We start from the raw sequence: 20164 nt of genomic DNA, 5'->3' as shown, positions 1-20164 counted from the left end.
ATGCCTGCCACAGTCCACAGAGGACATGTTAGGACTCGGTCTCGGGGGCCCAGATACTTCACAGCACACCTCAGGATCCTCACAAGTGTGTGACTATGGGGCTCACACCAGCTCCTGCAGTTCCCTCTTGGGGCAGGGTGTGGCCCCCCATGCACAGCCTTTGCTCCACTGTCTCCTGCAGGTAGACACGGATGTCGTGGTTCTCACCACGGGCGTCTTAGTGCTGATAATCCTGCTGCCCATGATCCCGCAGTCTGGGAAACAGCATCTTCATGACTTCTTTGATATTTTCGGCCGCCTTTCGTCATGGTGCCTAAAGAAACCCGGTAAGGAGGAGTCTTGCTGTGAGCAGCCTACGTGTGCATTCAGGCCATGCAGAATTGGAGACTTGTGCTGGCGAGCCTGGAGCAGCACAGCCGTGGGACAGGGCCTGTGTCCCTCTCACATTGCTACTCTGTTGTCAAGGAGCTCAGATGTCTGGGGCCACAGGCATGCTTTGACATGCAGGGGGAGGGCAATGCTGTGTCCATGCAGTGGGCCCCGTATTGGTAGGTAGTAAGGACCTAGTAGTGAGACCCCCATATTGGTAGGTAGTGAGGGCCTAGCCAAACCCTCAGTCCCCTGAATACTTGAGCTTCAGGGCCATTGGTCATCTAAGTACCGGTTGTGCAGAGAGAGAGAGAGAAAAAAAAAAAAAGGCTGGGCCATATGCCTGCTCCAGGCCAGGACTTGCCCAGGATCCGAGTACGGTAGGATGTGGTCCAGCTGCCCTCTCCCTTCTCACATTTCAGGATAGGTTCCTTGTTCCCAAGAACCACAGAGCTTGAGGCTGATGCAATTCTGTTTTCTGTTCCTGATTTGGTTTTGGACCACTCCTGATACTCAGAGCTCAGTCCTAGCTTGTGCTCAGGGGTCACTCCTTATCTTTTTTTTCCTTTTCCTGTGTTTTTTGTTTTTTTGAATTTCGGGCCACACCTGGTGTGTTTAGGGTGCCCTGAGCTGAGTTCAGCCACGTGCAGGGCAAGCACCGAAAAGCCTGCTCTGTCTCCGGCTTCTATATACCTATTTTTATTTAGTAAAACGATTTTATTATTCTTGTTTGTTTTGAGGGTTGCATATGCTGGTACTCAGTGGCTGCTCCCAGGATTGTGATCCTGGGGTGCCTGGGATGGAACCTCGTCTCCTCTTCACATCCTGAGTCTACACAGGGGCCCATATCCTGTTCTTCATGGGGTCTTTCTTTATGAATACTTCTCACCAGTGCTCTGTTCGGGATTGCTTCTCCTACCACAGGGCTAGACATACTCCAGCTGTCAGCACTGAGTGTTACCAAGAGCTCAAATTGGGGTTCTGGCAGAGGTTTCTTGAAAGTTCTGGGGCAGCTGGGACTGGAATGATAGCACAGAAAGGAGGGCATTTGTCCTTGCAGGATCTGACCCAAGTTTTATTCCAAGCATGTCAGAAGTGATTTATTTCCTTTGGGGGGCACACCCCTTGGCACTCAACTTGGCTCTGTGTTCAGAAATTGCTCCTGGCAGACCTGGGGGACCATATGGGATGCTGGGAATCAATCCCAGGTCTGTCTCTGGTCAGCCGTGTGCAAGGCAAATGCCCTACCATTGCACTGTGTCTCCAGCCCAGGAGTGATTTCTGAGTGTAGAGCCAGGAGTAAAACCTGAGAACTGCTGAGTGTAGCTCAAATTCTCCCCACACCCCCAAAAAAGGTTCTGGGACAGAGACTTTTGTCAGCGGTAGATACTGTGAGAGCGTTGGGGGTCTGTATGGGAAAGGCAGGAGAGGAGACCAGGCATGTGATCTCAGAGAGGGCCTCATTTGAGGGGTTCACCCATGGACTTGAGAAGCCACTGAGATGTTGCTGGGAGGTAGGGGATTGGTGGCCTGGGGTCTCTGTCTCAGTGTCCCACTCTCTGGAATCTGGCGGAGGCCTCCACAACAGAGTCCCCTGTGCCCCCGAGTGACCGTGTCTTCTGCAGGCCACGTGACGGAAGTCTACCTGGTCCACCTCCATGCCAGCGTCTATGCGCTCTTCCATCGCCTCTACGGCATGTACCCCTGCAACTTCGTCTCCTTCCTGCGCTCCCACTACAGCATGAAGGAGAACTTGGAGACGTTCGAGGAGGTGGTCAAGGTACATTTTCCTGTGTCTCTGCTCTGGGGACTGTTCCCATGCAGCTCTGGGCTCCAGTGGGAGACAGGAGACTTTGGGTAGTCACCTTCCCTGCACCCCTTGTCCTGGCTGTACTGACCCGCTGCCTAAAGTAATCAACTGGCACTGTTAGAAGGGGGTGGTTTTGTGGCTTCCTCCCGAGGCAGGTGGGCAGGAGTCCCAGGGAAACCCCAGTGCACCAGACTTTCTTCTTGCCGAGTGTTCCCCCCCACCTGCCTCTGGGGCCTTTTGTGATGATGCATCGAACCCCAACTCTTCCAGCCGATGATGGAGCATGTGCGGATTCACCCGGAGCTAGTGACTGGATCTAAGGATCACGAACTGGACCCACGGAGGTACTGACGCATAGCTGACCCAGCTGTGCTCCCCTTACTCTCGGGCCCTATCTCTGGAGCCCTCCCCCCTATGTGGGTTTTAGATTTCTCTCTTTTTTTCTTTTTTTTTTGGCTGCATCCAGTGGTGCACTACTGACTCTGCTCAGGGATCACTTCTGGTAGGTCTCAGGACTTCGGTGCTTGATCAGACCTGGGTTAGCTATGTGCAGGGCTAGAGCCATCGTGCTGTCCTGCCTTTCTGGCCCTGGCTCCTGCCCCCAGGCCAGGGCTCCCTTTGAAATGTGGCTTCTTTTTGTTTGTTTTTTGGGTCACACCCCCACCATGAGATGCTTAGGAGTAACTCCTGGCTCTACACACAGCAATCACTCCTGTTGGTGCCCAGGAAACCAAGTAGGGTGCCAGGGATCAAACCCAGGTCAGCCATAGTGACCTCCCTGCTGTGCAATCACTCTGGTTCCCATGAGGCTGCTTTTCTTAAGAACAGCCTGCTTTGTTCCTGGCTTTGAGACTGTTGATCATTTTTGTTTGTTAAAACAGGTCTTGGAGCCGGAGTGGTGGCACAAGCAGTAGAGCATTTGCCTTGCACATGCTAACTTAGGATGGAGCACGGTTTGATCCCCCGGCGTCCCATATGATCCCCCAAGCCAGGAGGCACCGGGTGTGGCCAAAACCAGAAAAAAATCAGGTCTTTATTTCCTGCGCTGCTATGTAGGAAGTGGTTTTTCTTTTTTCTTTTTTCTTTTTGCTTTTAGGCCACACCCGGTGACACTCAGGGGTTACTCCTGGCTCTGTGCTCAGAAATTGCTCCTGCCAGGCACAGGGGACCATATGGGATGCTGGGATTCAAACCACCGTTTATCCTGGATCAGCTGCGTGCAAGGCAAACGCCCTTCCACTGTGCTATCTTTCCGGCCCTAAGTGGTTTTTCTTGTTATTTTTTAATATATTGATGTCTTCTGCAGAGACCCAGTATCTGCTGGTATTGGGGTGGGGGTGGGGAGTCCCCTCAATGGTTTCTCCCAGCGTGAGAGGCCTGTTGATTCTTCTTTTTTTTTTTTTGTTCAATTCTACTTACCTTGGCATAGATCTATCTGTACGTCTGTGGAAGGACTGAGCCAATGTCATGCTTTTGAGCTGCTGTGTTTACATGCTCACACGTATTATCTAGCAGTGTTCAGGTCTTTCTCCAGGCTGTGCTCTGGGTAGCAAATGGGTTCTCATGGCCTGAACCCGCATCTGTCCTGTCTCTCTGTTCCTGCAGAGGGTTTCTGGGCTTATTTACCTGTATCCCTGAAGCTGTGGATGGGGGCAGCACCAGGGACCCCCCTCTGTTCTCTACGTTGACTGATTGTAGACACCCTGGTCACCTGGTTCTCTTCCTTGGCTTTTGAAGGCCCGTGGCCCGAAACACAAGAAGCTACAGACTATGATTTTGCACAGTTGCGCCCCTGAGTCCGCCTTTTTCCTGGCTCCTCCCTGACGGGGTGCTTGTGCTCAGAAACAGAGTCCCCTATAAATTCCCTGGGACTTTAGGGCTGATGCCATTGGAGGCAAATGTTTGTTTTAACATACTGTTACAAAGCTGCCTAGATAAGCTTGTTGTGTCTGCTCGTGTGGGTAGGTGGGATCAGCTGGATTTTGAAGAAAGTTCTGTCAGAGGAACAAGAAGCCATCAGGAAGCCGAGAGGAAGAGAGCAAGAAATCGCAATAGGGTGTAGGGGACAGGGGTAGCAGGAAATTGCAGGGAGCAGTGGTTTGTGCACTGAGAGGGATCTCGGACGCACAAATGCCTGCAGAGAGAGAGAGAGACAGACAGACCAAATCAGGCTCTCATAAAATAAATCATTGGCTCAGGTTGAGCTTTTCTCAGAAAGTGGACCTTGAACATAGAGATGAACAATAGAAGATGAAAGAGAAAAATGGGACACAGGCCGGGAGATAGTGCAGTGGGGAGGGCGCTGGCCCTGCACACAGCCAACCTGGTTCAATTCTTGGTTTCCCTCCTGAGACCCATCAGGAGTGAGTCCTGAGCACAGCTGGGAGTAGCTCAGCCTCCTCTCAACCCTCTCCCCCCTGCCAAAAAAAAAAGTGGTAATATAATTCAGGCAGGAACCCTAATGTCTAATAAAAAAAAATAAAGTGGGAAAGACATGAGGTTTCACAGGCAGAGAAGAGCCAGTGACAGGGTCCAAGAACATTTACAGGTCTACGAACCCCATATCTAGAAGTGGAGAAACAGACTTCAGATGGAAGGGACTCAGGGTATCACTCACTCAGGCTCTGGATTCCTGCTCCAGCGCTGTGTCCAAGTCACCAAGCTTGGACTTGGTGGTCCTTCTTTTCTTGCTGTGGTAGATCTGTTTGGCCACTTCTCAGCACTCGGTTGAGGCTCAAGCCTTTCTGAGACTGCATGCTGGTCTGCAGGCAGCTTTACTTCCCTGACCCAGGTGGGAGCCTGTGGATGCTGACATGTGTGCCTGGCCCTGTCCTCAGGAGAGGACAAAGTGGCCAGGTCTGACTTGGTATGCCCTTTTGCCCCTTATTTCATGATGTATCTCATCTTCTAACTGAGAGGGCAGGCCTGTGAAGGGAGGCGACTTCTTTCCCTACCAGTACCTCTGCGTCCTGGGCCTCACTGGTTCTGGGAGCAATGTGGTCCAATAGCTAGACCTGAGTCTGCTCTCTGTCCGTTTGGAGGAAAGTGAGTCCTAACCTGGGCTTGTTGGCTCTGTTCACCAGGTGGAAGCGGTTAGAGACGCACGACGTTGTGATTGAATGTGCCAAAATCTCCCTGGACCCCGCTGAAGCCTCCCCTGAAGACGGCTATTCGGTGTCCCGGTCCTTTACCCGCTTGCCTCACCGCACAGCTGACCCTACTGCCAGTCCTTATGGTGACACCCCGAATAGCTATGGTAAAATGGGACTTTGGTACTTATCTGCTTTACAACTTTGTCTTTGGGAAGCCTTGAATAATTTCATTGGCTTTAATTTCTTTCCCTTGGTTCAGCTCCTAGGAACTCTTCCTCAGGTGTTTAAAAGTCAGATGTGGGGACTTTAGCAATGGTACAGCAGGGTGGGCATTTGCCTTGCCCAACCTGAACCCAACCTGAGTTCAATCCCTGGCAAGCCATAGGGTTCTCCAAACACTGCCAAGAATGATTTCTGAAAGCAGAGCCAGAAGAAAGCCTGAGCATTGCTGGATGTGGCCCCCAAACAGAAACAAAACAATTTAAATGTGTCTCCATTATTTCCTACAAGTTTTTGGGAATAGAAGTATTTGATGGTTGCTCCCAGCTTTTTGTTCAGAGGTGTCTCCCAGCTTTGCTGGGAGCCTTGCAGTATGGGGCTTGAACCTGGTCTCCTGAGTGCAAGGCATGTGCTCAGCCCTCTGCACATCTCTCCATCTCCTGGAGAGCTCATGTCCAAAGGAGTCAGAGCAGGTAGGAAGCAGGAAATTAAAAAACAGCAAAAATCAATACATTGGAATACAAAAATAAAAAACAGTACAAAATATTCATGAAACCAAGAGCTGGTTCTTTGGGGAAAAAAAATAACAAGATTGATAAACCACTAGCAAGACTCAAAAGAAAAAAGGAGAGAGAGAACCCTAATAAATTAAACCAGAAATAAAAGGGGATGATAGTCAACAGATAATTCAGAAATCCAAAGAGTCATCAGAGATTACTCTGAGAATCTACATGCCACAAAACAAGAGAACCTAAAAGAAATGGATGAATTCTTGGATTTCTATAACCTTCTAATGCTGAACCAAGAAGATACGGAACACCTGAACAAATATATAACTTTTTTTTTTTCGGGCCACACCCATTTGATGCTCAGGGGTTACTCCTGGCTAAGGGCTCAGAAATCGCCCCTGACTTGGGGGGACCATATGGGACGCAGGGGGATCGAGCCGCGGTCGCGATCTTTCCTTGGCTAGCACTTGCAAGGCAGACACCTTACCTCTAATGCCACCTCGACGGCCCCAAATATATATCTATTGAAGAAACCAAAATGCTAATCAAAAAATTTTTAAAAGCAAAAGCCCAGGCCTAGATGGGATCACTGTTGAGTTTTTTGAACCTTTACAGAAGACCACTGCCAGTCCTTTACAGGAAATTGAATAAGCAGAGACACTCCCAGTTTTTATGAAGAGAACATTTCCTTGATAATATATATCTATTGAAGAAACCAAAATGCTAATCAAAAAAACTTTAAAAGCAAAAGCCCAGGCCTAGATGGGCTCACTGTTGAGTTTTTTGAACCTTTACAGAAGACCACTGCCAGTCCTTTACAGGAAATTGAATAAGCAGAGACACTCCCAGTTTTTACGAAGGGAACATTTCCTTGATACCAAAAGCAGAGACAGCACACAAAAATGAAAACTACAATTCAGTATTCTTGATGAACCGGATGTAAAGATCTTCAGCGAAACACTTAACAACTTAAAATCCAACAACTTATCAAAAATATCATTCGCCATGATGACGTGGATTCATCCCAGGGATTCAAGGATGGTTTAACATGCTTAAGTCAATCAGTGTAATAAACTGATATCAAAATGAGAAAAATTGAAAAACCCATATGATCATATCAGTTGTTACAGAGAAAGCATTTGACAGACTCAAACACCAAATCATGGTAAAAGATTTCAATAGAGTAGGAATTGAAGGGACTTACCTCAACATAGTCAAAGCCATTTATCACAAGCCCATGGTAAACATTATATTTAATGAGGAAAAACTAAAAAGCCTTCTAAAATTAGGTATTAAGAACATGACAAGGGCTCAGAGAGATAGCACAGTGTTGTTTGCCTTGCAAGCAGTCGATCCAGGACCTAAGGTGGTTGTTTCGAATTCCGGTGTCCCATATGGTCCCCTGTGCCTGCCAGGAGCTATTTCTGAGCAGACAGCCAGGAGTGACCCCTGAGCACTGCTGGGTATGGCCCAAAAACCAAAACAAAAAAAAAAACATGACAAGGTTGCTCTTGTCTCTCACTCTCACCACTTGTATCCAACATAGTGCTAAAAATACTTGGCATAGCAATTAGGCAAGAAAAATATACCATTCAGTTAGGAAAGGAAGAAATCAAGCTCTAACAATTTGCAAAAAATATGATACTATATTTAGAAATTTTTTCTTTTGTTTAGTTTTGTTTGGGGGCCATACCTGGCAGCACTCAGGGGTTAATACTGGCTCTGCTCAGAAATAGCTCCTGGGGCCGGAGAGATAGCATGGAGGTAGGGTGTTAGGCTGGCATGCAGAATGATGGTGGTTCGAACCTTGGCATCCCATATGGTCCCCTGAGCCTGCCAGGAACAATGTCTGAATGTAGAGTCAGGAGTATTCCCGAGTGCTACCGGGTGTGACCCTCCCCCCAAAAAACAAACAAAGAAAAAAATAGCTCCTGGCAGGCTCTGGGGACCATATGGGTTGCCAGGATTCAAACCACTGGCTGTTCTGGGTCTGCTGCGTGCAAGGCAAATGCCCTACTGCTGTGCTATCTCTCCACCTCAAAAATCCTTTTTTTTTTTTTAAAATAATATCTTTATTTAAACACCGTGATTACAAACACATTTGTAGTTGGGTTTCAGTCATAAAAAGAAACCCCCTTTCACCAGTGCAACATTCCTAACATCAGTGCCCCCCATCTCCCTCTCCCCCACCCCCTGCTTGTATTCGAGACAGGCATTCTACTTCTCTCACTCATTAACATTGTCATGATGGTTGTTAGTGTAGTTATTTCTCTAACTGCACTCACCTCTCTTCGTGGTGAGCTTCATATCATGAGCCGGTCTTTCCAGCTCTTATCTCTATTGTCTCTGGGATATTATTACAATAATGGCTTTTATATTTCTTAAAACCTGTAGATGAGTGAGAATATTCTCTGTCTTTTTCTCTCCCTCTGACTTACTTCACTCAGCATAATAGTTTCTATGTCCAACCATGTATTGGAAAATTTCATGACTTCATCTCTTCTGATGGCTTCATAATATTCCATTGTGTATATGTACCAAAATGTCTTTAGCCAGTCATCTGTTGAAGGGCATCTTGGTTGTTTCCAGATTCTGGCTATTGTAAATAACACTGCAATGAATATAGGTGTGCAGAAGGCATTTTTATATTGTGGTTTGTGTTCCTAGGAGTGGTATAGCTGGATCATATGGGAACTCAATTTTCAATTTTTTGAGGAATTGTCATATTGTTCTCCATAAATGCTGGCATTCCCACCAGCAGTGAATCAGAGTTCCTTTCTCTCCACATCCCCACCAGTACTGATTGTTCTTATTCTTTGTGATGTGTGCCAGTCTCTGTGGTGTGAGATGGTACCTCATTGTTGTTTTGATTTGCATCTCCCCCATGATTAGTGATGTGGAGCATTTATTCATGTGCCTTTTGGCCATTTGTATTTCTTCTTTTTTGTTTTTGTTTTTGTTTTTGTTTTACACCCGGCAGTGCTCAGGGTTACTCCTAGCTCTACGCTCAGAAATTGCTCCTGGCAGGCTCAGGGGGACTATATGGGATGCCGGAATTCGAACCACCATCCTTCTGCATGCAAGGCAAATGCCTTACCTCCATGCTATCTGGCCCCCTTTTCTTGTTTTTTTTTTGTTTGTTTGTTTCGTTTTGGGTTTTTTTTTTTTGACAAATTGTATTTCTTCTTTGAAAAAGTGTCTGTTCATTTCTTCTTCCCCCCCCCTCTCTTTTTTTTTTTTTTTTTTTGGTTTTTGGGTCACACCCAGCAGCGCTCAGGGGTTACTCCTGGCTCTATGCTCAGAAATCATTCCGGGCAGGCTCAGGGGACCATATGGGATGCCGGGATTTGAACCGCTGACCTTTGGCATGAAAGGCAAATGCCTTACCTCCATGCTATCTCTCCGGCCTTCTCATTTTTTGATGGGGTTAGATGTTTTTTCTTGTTAAGTTCTGTCAGTACCTTGTATATCTTAAATGTTAATCCCTTATCTGATGGGTATTGGATAGATAGTTTCTCTCATTTTGTGGGTGGCTTTTGTATCCTAGTCACTATTTCCTTTGAGGTGCAGAAGCTTCTCACCTAGTAGACCCATCTGTTTATCTGTACTTCTACTTTTTGGGAGTGATGTTTCCTCCTTGAAGATGTCTTTTGTCTCAGTGTCATGGAGTGTTGTACCTACGTGTTCTATATACCTTATGGTTTCGTGTCTGATATCAAGGTCTTTAACCTATTTGGATTTGACCTTTGTGCCTGGTATATTCAGAAAATCTTAGACTACAAAAACTCCTATAAACAATAGGTTTGTATAGTAGAGTGATAGTCTCAAAATTAATACACAAAACTTGTGGCTTCTCTACCTCCAAATAATGATATGGGGTGGGGGTGGGTGGGAGGGAGGGAGAGAGAGAGGAGAAAGAAAAAGAAAAAGAAAGAAAGGAAGGAAGGAAGGGAGAAAGAAGGAAAGAAAGAAGGGAGGGAGGGAGGGAAAAAGGAAGGAAGGAAGGAAGGAAGGAAGGAAGGAAGGAAGGAAGGAAGGAAGGAAGGAAGGAAGGAAGGAAGGAAGGATCGAGAGAGAGAATGAATGAATCCCATTTACAGATGTGCCTCAGAAAATCAGGTACTTTGAAATCAATTTAACCAAAAAAGTGAAAGACCTATTCAAAGAAAACTATAAAACACTACTCAGAAATAAAAGAGGACACAAAGAAATGAAAGCATATTCCCTGCTCATGGACTGGGAGGATTAACATAAAAATAACATAACTCTATAAAGAAGTGTACAGGGGCCAGAGAGATAGCACAGTGGTAGGACGTTTGCCTTGCACGTGGCTGACCCAGGAAGGACCCAGGTTTGGTCCCCGTCATCCCGTATGGTCCCCAGAGCCTGCCAGGAGCGATTTCTGAGCACATAGCCAGGAGTAACCCCTGAGCGCCACTGAGTGTGGCCCAAAAACAAACAAACAAAAAAAGCAGTGTACAGATCCAGTGCAGTCCATATAAGGAGAGGACCCAGGGCTTTTTTCCAAGAAATAGATCAAGCATTCCTGTAATTTATATGACACAGTAACACTCCTGCCTGCCCCCATAGCCAAAGTGACCTTTGGGGAAAAAGAAGATGGGAGGCATTGCTTTTCCCAGCATCAAACTGCTACAAAGTGGTCATCATGAAAACAGCATAAAGGGATAAACACAGACCTTCCTATCAGTGAAACAGATTAAAAATCCAGAGATAGATTTTCAGTTAATCTTTGATAAGAGAGCAAAGAAAGCCTCCTCAACAAGTGGTGGAGAAAGTGGTAGGCCACATGCAAAAGCAGTGAATTTAGGCCTCTTCCTGATAAGCAAGGAAGTCAAATCGAGATGGATTAATTCAAACATGAATCCAAAGGTACAAAGAGCAAAACCTAGGCAAATCTCTCCATTGCCTTTGAAACTTGAGAAACTTGACGACATGTAAGTGGAAGGAAACATAAATGGGATTACATTACGTTAAGAAGCTTTTGGGGGCCTGGAGAGATAGCATAGCGGCGTTTGCCTTGCAAGCAGCCGATCCAGGACCAAAGGTGGTTGGTTCGAATCCCGATGTCCCATATGGTCCCCCGTGCCTGCCAGAAGCTATTTCTCAGCAGACAGCCAGGAGTAACCCCTGAGCACCGCTGGGTGTAACCCAAAAACAAACAAACAAACAAAAAAAGAAGAAGCTTTTGGGACTGAAGCACAGTAGGGAAGGCATTTGTTTGCCTTACATGTGGCCCACCCAGGTTCGATCCCTGGATTCCCAGGGATACCACACAACCAGAAGGAGTGATTTTTTTTTTGGAGTGATTTCTAAGCACAGACCCTGAAGTAACCCCTGAGCACCGCAGGGGGTGGTCCAGAAACAAACCAAAAAATTAAGAAGCTTTTGCATCTCAAAGGAAATGAAGACCAGAATACAAAGACAGCCCACAGACTGTGAGAAATTATTTGCCTACCACTCATCTGATAAAGGGTTACTATCCAAGATATATAAAGCAGTGGTAGAACTCTACAAGAAAAATATGTCCGACCCCATAAGAACATGGGGGGAAGTGAACACAAATGGCCAAAAGGCACATGGAAAAATACTCTACATCACTAATCAGGGAGATGCAAATCCAGACAACAATGAGGTATCACCTCACATCACAGAGACTAGCACACGTCAAAAAGAACAAGAACAATCATGGATGCCAGGGAGAAAGAAACTCTTCATTTACTGCTGGTGGGGAATGTAGACTGGTCCAGCCTTTTCGGAAAATAATATGGACTTTCCTCAAAAACTAGAAATTGAATTTCCATATGACCCAGTATTTCCATTCTTGGAAATATATCAAAAAGACAACGCAGAAAAGCCCCCTGCATTCTTATGTTGTTGACAGCACTATTCACAATAGCCACAATCTGACCAAGTGACCAAGAACAGATGAGTGGCTAAAGAAACTAGTACATCTACACAAAGGAGCCTATGCGGCTGTTAGGAAAAATGAAGTCATAAAATTTGCTGATGCCCAGAGGGACATGGTGAGTATTATGCTGAGTGAAATGAGTCAGGGAGAGGGACAGGCATAGAACGATGTTGTTCATCCTTGGGATATAAAGAAGCATGCCCACAGACCATAGAAATGAAAGCCAGGAGAAAGCCTGCCATGATGTGGGAGGGTGGTGAGGGCAGAGAAGGGAGCACCATGACAAGGACTGTAGGAGGGGACCACTATGGACTAGAGCAGGGTGTTGAACGGAGGAGCTTGTGATACATGATACCCTTCGGTGACAATATCAAAAACCTCAGTGCCAAGAGGACAGTGTCTGCCCCAGAGGCAGGCTGGGGGCAGGAGGGCCATGAGAACAGGAGTGGATGGACACCTGGTAAAGTACCAGGTTTCCAACACTATGATTGAAACTTGGTCATGGAACCCTCTCGCTCACTCTGGAGTGATTATAATGTAATGGATACGGCGACTGCCTTGAAACTTGGTCATAGACAACTTCATAGCCTTGACTCTCATGGTAATTCAGTTAAAAAAAATATCCCCACACTGGGGCCAGAGAGATAGCATGGGGGTAGGGCATTTGCTTTGCATGCAGAAGTACGGTGGTTTGAATTCTGGCATCCCATATGGTCCCCCAAGCCTGCCAGGAGGGATTTCTGAGCGTAGAGGCAGGAGTAACTCCTGAGCACTGCCAGGTGTGACCCCCCCCCAAAAAAAAATATACCCCCACAAAAGCCCATGTCCTCTGCTCCTGAGTGAGTTCAGCTCTTGGTGAAAGGCAGGATCCACACATTTCCCTCGGGGCACCATTGGCGGGAAGTTGCTTTTTTCCACCCTTGGATTGAGCCCCAGAGGTAGATGGGGAGGAAAGGAGGCTCCAGTTGGAAGTAGCCTCCCAAGAGTGTGGCCTGGTCAGTGACCCCAGGCCTGTACATCCCTTCGCTGCTTTTCTCCATCTTTGGGCAGAATCCACTTGAGCCTATGGTCAGGGGTCCCTGCAAGGTGTAGAGACCAACAGGCTTGGCTCTGAGGGTATCCTGGAAGACTGGGGTCTGGGTGGGAAGCTCCTGCCCACCCTCACCATGCCCTCTCGTTCCAGGGAGCGCCACTTCCACCCCCCACTCCTCCCGGCTGACATCATCCTTCAGTTCTCCAGGGCAGCTACCTCAGACCCTGACTTCCGCAGCCACTCGGCTGGGCACTGAGCCGCCAACGCAAGTACGATGCCAAGAAACATGCCTGCCCCCCCCCACTCCCAGTGCTCTGCTCCCTGCTCCAGTGCTCTCTGCTCTGTCCTCCCCACTCCAGTTCTCCCTGCCCTCTGTTCTAATGCTCTCTGCTCCCTGATCTCTGCTCTTCCCTGCTGTGCTGTAGCCACCCATCCAAGTCAGGACGGGCACCTGCTCATTCCTATGGCTGGGCAAGGCTGGTGCTCACTGTTGCCACTGTGGCTCCTTGCAGAGCGCAGACTCAGGGGCAGCTGAGCTGGGTGATACATAAAGCTCAGGGCCTTTCCCTGGACAAGGCTCCACCAGCATAAATGGCTCCAGCTGACCCTGGGCTGGGTGGGTGGTGCCTCACGGCCTCTTTCACCCTCCAGGCCTCTCTCTGGAGCCCTTCGATGGTCTGTGGCATGACCACGCCCCCCACGTCTCCTGGAAACGTGCCCCCCGACGCGGCGCACCCGTACAGTAAAGTCTTTGGTACAACGGGTACGTGTATCTGAGCCGCTCCGAGGGGTGTGGGGTCTACCTGGCATGACGGGGACTGTTTCAGATCTAGTGGAGAGGGGCAGCCGTGCTGCAGGACACCTGCAAGACCCTTCACGTGGCCCTCAGTACCCTTCAGAGCCCAGGGAACAGCCCTAAGGGATGGGAGACCCTGAGCTCCCTTGACAGACAAACGCAAGCAATTTCCCTGCAGTCATAGGCTGAAAACACAAATGCGGCCACCTTTCTAACAGGTTCTGGATTGTTCTGCGCATGTCTCTGGCAGGTGGAAAAGGAACCCCCCTGGGAACTCCAGCCACCTCCCCTCCTCCAGCCCCGCTTGGCCCTCCGGATGACTACATGCACAGTGCCCTCCCTCAGGCTGCAGCCACCCCATCCAGGAAGGTAAGTTGGGGCGCTGCCATCGGCCCGAGTCTCCCACTAGGGATCAGCATGGACATCAAAGGCCAGAGCTTTCTGACTGGAAATGGGAGCGTTTGGACGAGTACGAATGAAGGGGTAGCTGATCGTTCTCCTGGGCATTCAGAGCTGTTTCTGGATAGCGCCCAGAAATTTTTATGTATATAAACTTATGTATAATATATAATTTCATTTTACATATTATATAATGTGATATGTAATATAAATTTATAATATATAACTTTTATATATTGTTGTTCGTTTTGCTTTGGGACCACAACCATTAGTGCTCAGAGGTTACTCCTGGCTCTGCACTCAGGAATCACTCCTGGCAGTGCTCTGGGGACCGTATGGGATGCCAGGAATCAAACCTGGGTCTGCTGTAGGGAAAGGCCAGTGCCTCCCTGCTGCAGTCTCTGGCCCTGAGTGTTGAAGAGTTTGCAGAAGATAAAGGCCCTAAGGCCAGGCAGTGAGCCCCGCTGCAATGGCCAGTCAACCCCATCTCATGTGGGTCTTGGGGGCTCGTCTATGCCCGGCCCATGCGCCAATGCCCTGTCTTTTCAGGAGGAGAAAGCAGATGCCGCCCGCCCATGTCTACATAGGCAGCAGCACCTTCCCAATGACCGAGGAACAGGTGGGAACTGGGGACAGTTGGGGGACAGGCCCATACGCCTGTCACCTCTTGGGGTTATTGTGAACAGGGCCGGCCTGGGCCAGGGTGGAAGAGCCCATCACCAACGCTGCATATGTCTGCAGCAGCCCAGAGGGGATTCCCCTGTGCTTGCAAACAGAAGGCAAAGGGGCCTTCCTTTTCCTTGGGAAGGGTCTGGTGGCTGATGCGGGGCCCTGTGACACATGAGCCATTGTAGTATCTGTCTCCGTCTGTCCTCAGAAGAGCTGTCCGGCCACCAGGGGTCTGTGCCGTTGAGTGACCTGCCCGGGTTTCTGGGCGACCTGGCCTCTGAAGAGGACAGTGTGGAAAAGGATAGAGAGGAAGGTGGGTCTCGTGTGTGTGTGTGTGTGTGTGTGTGTGTGTGTGTGTGTGTGTGTGTGTGTGTCAGTGTGTGTGTGTCAGAGAGACAGAGGAGAGAGAGAGAGAGAGAATATGCATGAATGCTGTGCATGGGTCATGTGCTATTCCCACATAGGGCACCCCTTTGTCTTTGCTTCTGTCTCTGGGCGATAACCCAGAGATGACCCACACTGTGGGACCCACTAACTGACTCTGTTTCCCCCCACCCCCCAGCGGCCATCTCCAAGGAGCTTTCTGAGCTGACACCAGCCGATGCTGAGCCCCTTGTTCCTCGGGGTGGCTTTGACTCACCCTTCTACCCAGACCGAGCACCCGGCTGTCCCCGGAAGGTGCCCTCAGCTGCCTCCTGTGCCCCAAGCTGTAGCGGGAATCCCGAGGTGCTCAGCTGCTCCCTGGGCCCCGACACACCAAAGCAAGCCTTCACACCCATCGAGCGGCCCTTCACAGGCTCCCGCGAGCACCCGGCGGCCTCAGATACCAGCATCCTCTCCCCCAGCCCATACCAGGCCTCGCCACCCAGGGGTCTGGGCTTCGGACGGGGGCAGCCTCCCCCCTATGACCATCTTTTTGAGGCAGCCCTGCCAAAGACAGCCCATCACTTCATCCGTGAGAAGACAGCCCAACTGTCCAAGACGCAGAAAGGAAGCACTGATGAGGCCCTTGTGCCCCGCAGCTCCCCAGCTGAGGTGCTGGACCGGCTGATCCAGCAGGGGGCAGACGTGCACAGCAAGGAGCTGAGCAGGTGAGGGAGGCCTGGCCCTGTCTGCCCCATGCCCACCTGTCCTCTTTCAGGCTCTGGGCTGAAAAGCGTGGCTCGCCGCGCTGTGTACAAGCTGTGTGTGAGGCAGGCCGGGCTCCTACCCCCAGTCCCCATACTCTACCCAACCCCCCAGCATTGCCGGGATGAGTCCTGAGCTCTGAGCCCAGGCCTCCCCATCCAGCCATAGAATTTCACAATCACTCAGAGATAAGACCATCATCAGGGCTGGAGCAATAACAGCTGTGAGGACATTTGCCTTGCATCCCACCAACCCAGGTTCAATTTCTGGCACCCCATAGGGTCCCCTGAGTCCCTCAGCAGTGATCCCTGAGTGCAAAGCCAGAACACCAATGGGTGTGACCTAAAAACCAAAACAATAAAAGCTACCATCAGGGGCCGGAGAGATAATATGAAGATAGGGCATTTGACTTGCAGGCAGAAGGATGGTGGTTCGAATCCCAGCATCCCATATGGTTCCCCCGAGCCTGCCAGGAGCGATTTCTGAATGTAGAGCCAGGAGTAACCCCTAAGTGCTGCCGGGTGTGACCCAAAAACAAAAACAATAAAAAGTTATCATAAGCATTTGAGTTTGAAGCCAGGTGTCCTCCAGTGCCTCTCATGGCAGCCCCGCTGCTGGCGGGGTCCTGAGAACCTGTTTGTCCCCATCAGAGACCATCTCTCAAACTCTGAGGTCCGGGCTAAATCACCCCCCAGCAGGTTTTTGACATGTGGGTTTATGTTATTCTCAAAGGGGCAAGACTTTGGGGCCAGAGAGATAGCATGGAGGTGGGGCATTTGCTTTGCATGCAGAAGGATGATGTTTCGAGTCCCGGCATCCCATATCATCCCCCCCGAGCCTGCCAGGAACGATTTCTGAGTATTGACCCAGGAGTAACCCCTGAGCACTGCTGGGTGTGACCCAAAAACCAAAAAAAAAGGGGGAGGCAAGACTTGGAGTCTGTCTTAATCAGTTTAGCCATGGAAAGCAGGTCCATCCCACCTTCCCTGTCTACCACAGAGTTGGGTCTGGGTACTGTCCTGGGAGTTGGGCTTCTCAGGACTCTGCCAAGGTTAGCCCAGCCCCTGTGAGAGCCTGGTGGTATCCAGGAACACTAGCCTGAGCACTGCCTAGGCTTGTTGGGAATGATTCTCCCCTTATCCAAATGAAAGAGAAAACAATAGGTGATAGTGTGTGGCACCCTCACAAAGACTCTCACCTTGCATGTGCACAGTGGGGTAAGGGATGATTTTTTTTTAATTATTATTGGTTTTGGGCTATACCCAGTGGTGCTTAGGGCTTCTTACTCCTGGCTCTGTGTTCAGGAGTCCCTCCTGGCAGACTGGGAGACCATACGGGATACCAGGGATTGAATTCAGGTCAGCACATGCAAGGCAGATGCCCTCCCTGCTGTGCTATTTCTTCGGCCCCCATGGATGAGGCATGTTTTTTTGGGGTGGTCATGAGATTCCTACTCATTCTTCCTAGGCTGTCTCTTCCCACCAAGTCTGTGGACTGGACCCACTTTGGAGGTAAAGTTTCTGTTCCAACCTAGTTCTGACCCACTTTCAGCCTCTTGCTTGTTGCCTGCCCCGTGTGGATGGAAGTGACTGATGGGAGAATTAGCCTTCTTGGTACTGCTTCAGCCTCATGCCCATGGCTTAGATGGCATTGCCAGGTGGCAGCAGGCACTTCCGAGTTTGGAAAGTGGTGGAGATTGGGGAGAACCTCGTAGCATCTGGGGGCTGGGGCTGTGGGGAAGGCTGTACCCCAGGCCCCATCCTGGCTCCCTGTATCTGGGACACCTAGGCCCCTAGCGCTCACTGCAGAGTGAGCCATGATGTCTCATCAGCAGACTGGCAGGGGGCCACAGGGCTGCCCTCAGCCTTCCTGGCTCTCCCTTCCCCAGGCTCACCGCCCTCGGACGAGATCCGCACCCTTCGCTCACAGCTGCTCTTACTGCACAACCAGCTGCTCTATGAGCGCTTCAAGAGGCAGCAGCACGCGCTCCGCAACCGCCGGCTCCTCCGAAAGGTGATCCGGGCGGCTGCTCTGGAGGAACACAACGCGGCTATGGTGAGTCGTGGATGTTGCTCTGGGGCCCCCTTTCTGGACTGAGACCTGGCTCAGAAGATGACAAATTGGGGCTGGAGCGTCAGCTGTGGGGAAGATATTTGCTTTGCACATGGCCGACCCGGGTTAGATCCCAGACATCCCATATGCTCCCCCGAGCCTGGCAGGAATGACCTAGCGCAAAGCCAAGAGTAATCTCTGAGCACCACTGGCCCAAACCCTCCTCACCCCCCAACATTAGGACGATTCAGGGCCAGAGAGATAGGACAGTGGGCAAGGCTCTTTTCTGAGTGCACAACGGACCTGGGTTCAACTCACGGCATCACCTGTGGTCCCCAGATCTCACTCTGGGAATGATCTTGAGCAACAGACTACGAGTCTCAGATCTGAGCCTGTTGGGGATGGCCCAGGAATAGGAAAATGCTGATGATGCTTCTCTGGCCTAGTGGTGAAACAATGATGCCAATGAGCACCTGTGTGGTGCCAGGCTCAGAGTCCCCTTAGAGTTCAGTGTCGTGATGACCTTCGCTGGTGCCCAGTGTTACGTGGACAGTAGCAGGAAGGGTCAGATCTCAGAGGGAGGTCCAGGAGCAGCTCTCCACATGTTTCAGGTCCATGGGCTAATGTGAAGTTGGGAGCCCATTTGGCCATTGGGGCTCTTGGACTCAGGCTCTGGGAGCATCAGTGTTGGGGTGCAGCTGTGCAGCATGTTAAGCTGTGTGTCTATGCACTGTGTGGTGTGAGGTGTGTGCGAAGCGGGCAGCTGTGTGCAGTGGATGGCTATGCAGTATGCAGCTGTGCATGTGTGCAGTTGTTCTGCAGCTGTGGCCTCTTGAATGTGCAGAAGGACCAGCTGAAGCTGCAGGAGAAGGAGCTGCAGTTGTGGAAGGTGAGTCTGCAGCGGGAGCAGGGCCGGTACAGCCAACTCCAGGAACAGCGCGACACTGTGGTCAGCCACCTGCACAGCCAGATCCGGCAGCTGCAGCAGGACCGAGAGGACTTCTACAGCCAGAGCCAGGAGCTGCAGGTGCGAGGGCAGGAGGGCAGGTGGGCAGTGGACAGACATGTGCCTGTCCAGACTCAGGAGGGAGGGAGAGACCAACCATCTGTCCTGTTGAGCATGTCTAAAAGCTTCACTGCATATTTACCATCTGACGCCTGAGTAGTGACTTTTTAGATTTTGTTTGTTTCTAGTGATGCTGAGGGGTTTCTCCTAACCCTGCACTCAGAAATTACTCCTGGCAGATTCTTGGTACCCTGTGGGATGTTGGGGATTGAACCTGAGTTGTTGTGAGCAAGGCAAACAACACTCTCCCCACTGTGCTATTGCTCCGGTCACATTTTTGTTTTTGTTTTAGTTTTTGGGCCACATATTGGCTGTGTTCATGGGTTTCTCCTGGCTCTGCACTCAGGATCACTCCTGGCAGGGTCAGGAAACTATAGAGGATGCTAGGGGTTAATTCCAGGTCAGCCACATACAAGACAAGCGCCCTCCCCACAGTAATATCTCTTCGGCTCCTTAGTAATGGGTTGAAAATGACACCCACATATGTCAAAATTGATTTCATATTGTTCCCCTGTGCCCGGTGTACCTGCTGACTCTTCAGGGTCTTAGAACTTTGAGACCAGTTGGTGACTGAAAGGTCCTCCACATTCCCTATTTCCTGTAGGACTTTCTTTTCTTTTCTTTTCTTTTTTTTTTTTTTTTTTTGCGGGGGGCGAGGGGTCATACCCGGCAGCACTCGGGTCACTCCTGGCTCTAGGCTCAGAAATCACTCCTGGCAGGCTCGGGGGACCATATGGGATGCCAGGATTCGAAACACCGACCTTCTGCCTGCAAGGCAAACGCCTTACCTCCATGCTATCTCTCCGGCCCAGGACTTTCTTTTCTTTCTTTTCTTTAATGTTCTTTTTGGTTTGGGGTCACACCCAGTGGCACTCTGGGGTTACTCTTGGTTCTGTACTCAGAAATCCCTCCTGGCAGGCTCAGGGGACCATATGGGATGCTGGGGATTGAACCCAGGTCAGCCATGTGCAAGACAAATGCCTTACTCCACTGTGCTATTGCTCTGGCCCTCCTGTGGGATTTTCCCAGGGTCCTTGTCACCACTTGTAGCTCAGCCATTGCAGTCCAATGGTGCTTCCAAAAATCCTGGGTC

The 20164-nt window shown here is 49.9% G+C and overlaps 1 protein-coding gene across 1 annotated transcript in view; it reads left to right on the top strand.

Annotated features, from left to right (window-relative positions):
• Window positions 1-20164, top strand: part of TSC1 (TSC complex subunit 1) — a 48730-nt gene that overhangs the window by 22721 nt on the left and 5845 nt on the right. Inside the window, exons 6-18 of the mRNA XM_049773987.1 lie at window positions 182-326; window positions 1995-2149; window positions 2450-2523; window positions 5263-5435; window positions 13112-13230; window positions 13613-13724; window positions 14008-14126; window positions 14706-14775; window positions 15034-15138; window positions 15388-15916; window positions 17421-17464; window positions 17842-18008; window positions 18850-19032. Coding sequence (XP_049629944.1) covers window positions 182-326; window positions 1995-2149; window positions 2450-2523; window positions 5263-5435; window positions 13112-13230; window positions 13613-13724; window positions 14008-14126; window positions 14706-14775; window positions 15034-15138; window positions 15388-15916; window positions 17421-17464; window positions 17842-18008; window positions 18850-19032 — 1995 coding nt within the window. The remainder of the gene's footprint in view (window positions 1-181; window positions 327-1994; window positions 2150-2449; window positions 2524-5262; window positions 5436-13111; window positions 13231-13612; window positions 13725-14007; window positions 14127-14705; window positions 14776-15033; window positions 15139-15387; window positions 15917-17420; window positions 17465-17841; window positions 18009-18849; window positions 19033-20164) is intronic.

The sequence above is a fragment of the Suncus etruscus genome, chromosome 5 (genome assembly GCF_024139225.1).
Source record: "Suncus etruscus isolate mSunEtr1 chromosome 5, mSunEtr1.pri.cur, whole genome shotgun sequence".
In the NCBI taxonomy this organism is placed as follows: domain Eukaryota; kingdom Metazoa; phylum Chordata; class Mammalia; order Eulipotyphla; family Soricidae; genus Suncus; species Suncus etruscus.
Note: the sequence above shows the minus strand (reverse complement) of the source record. Positions and strands in the feature narration are given on the sequence as shown.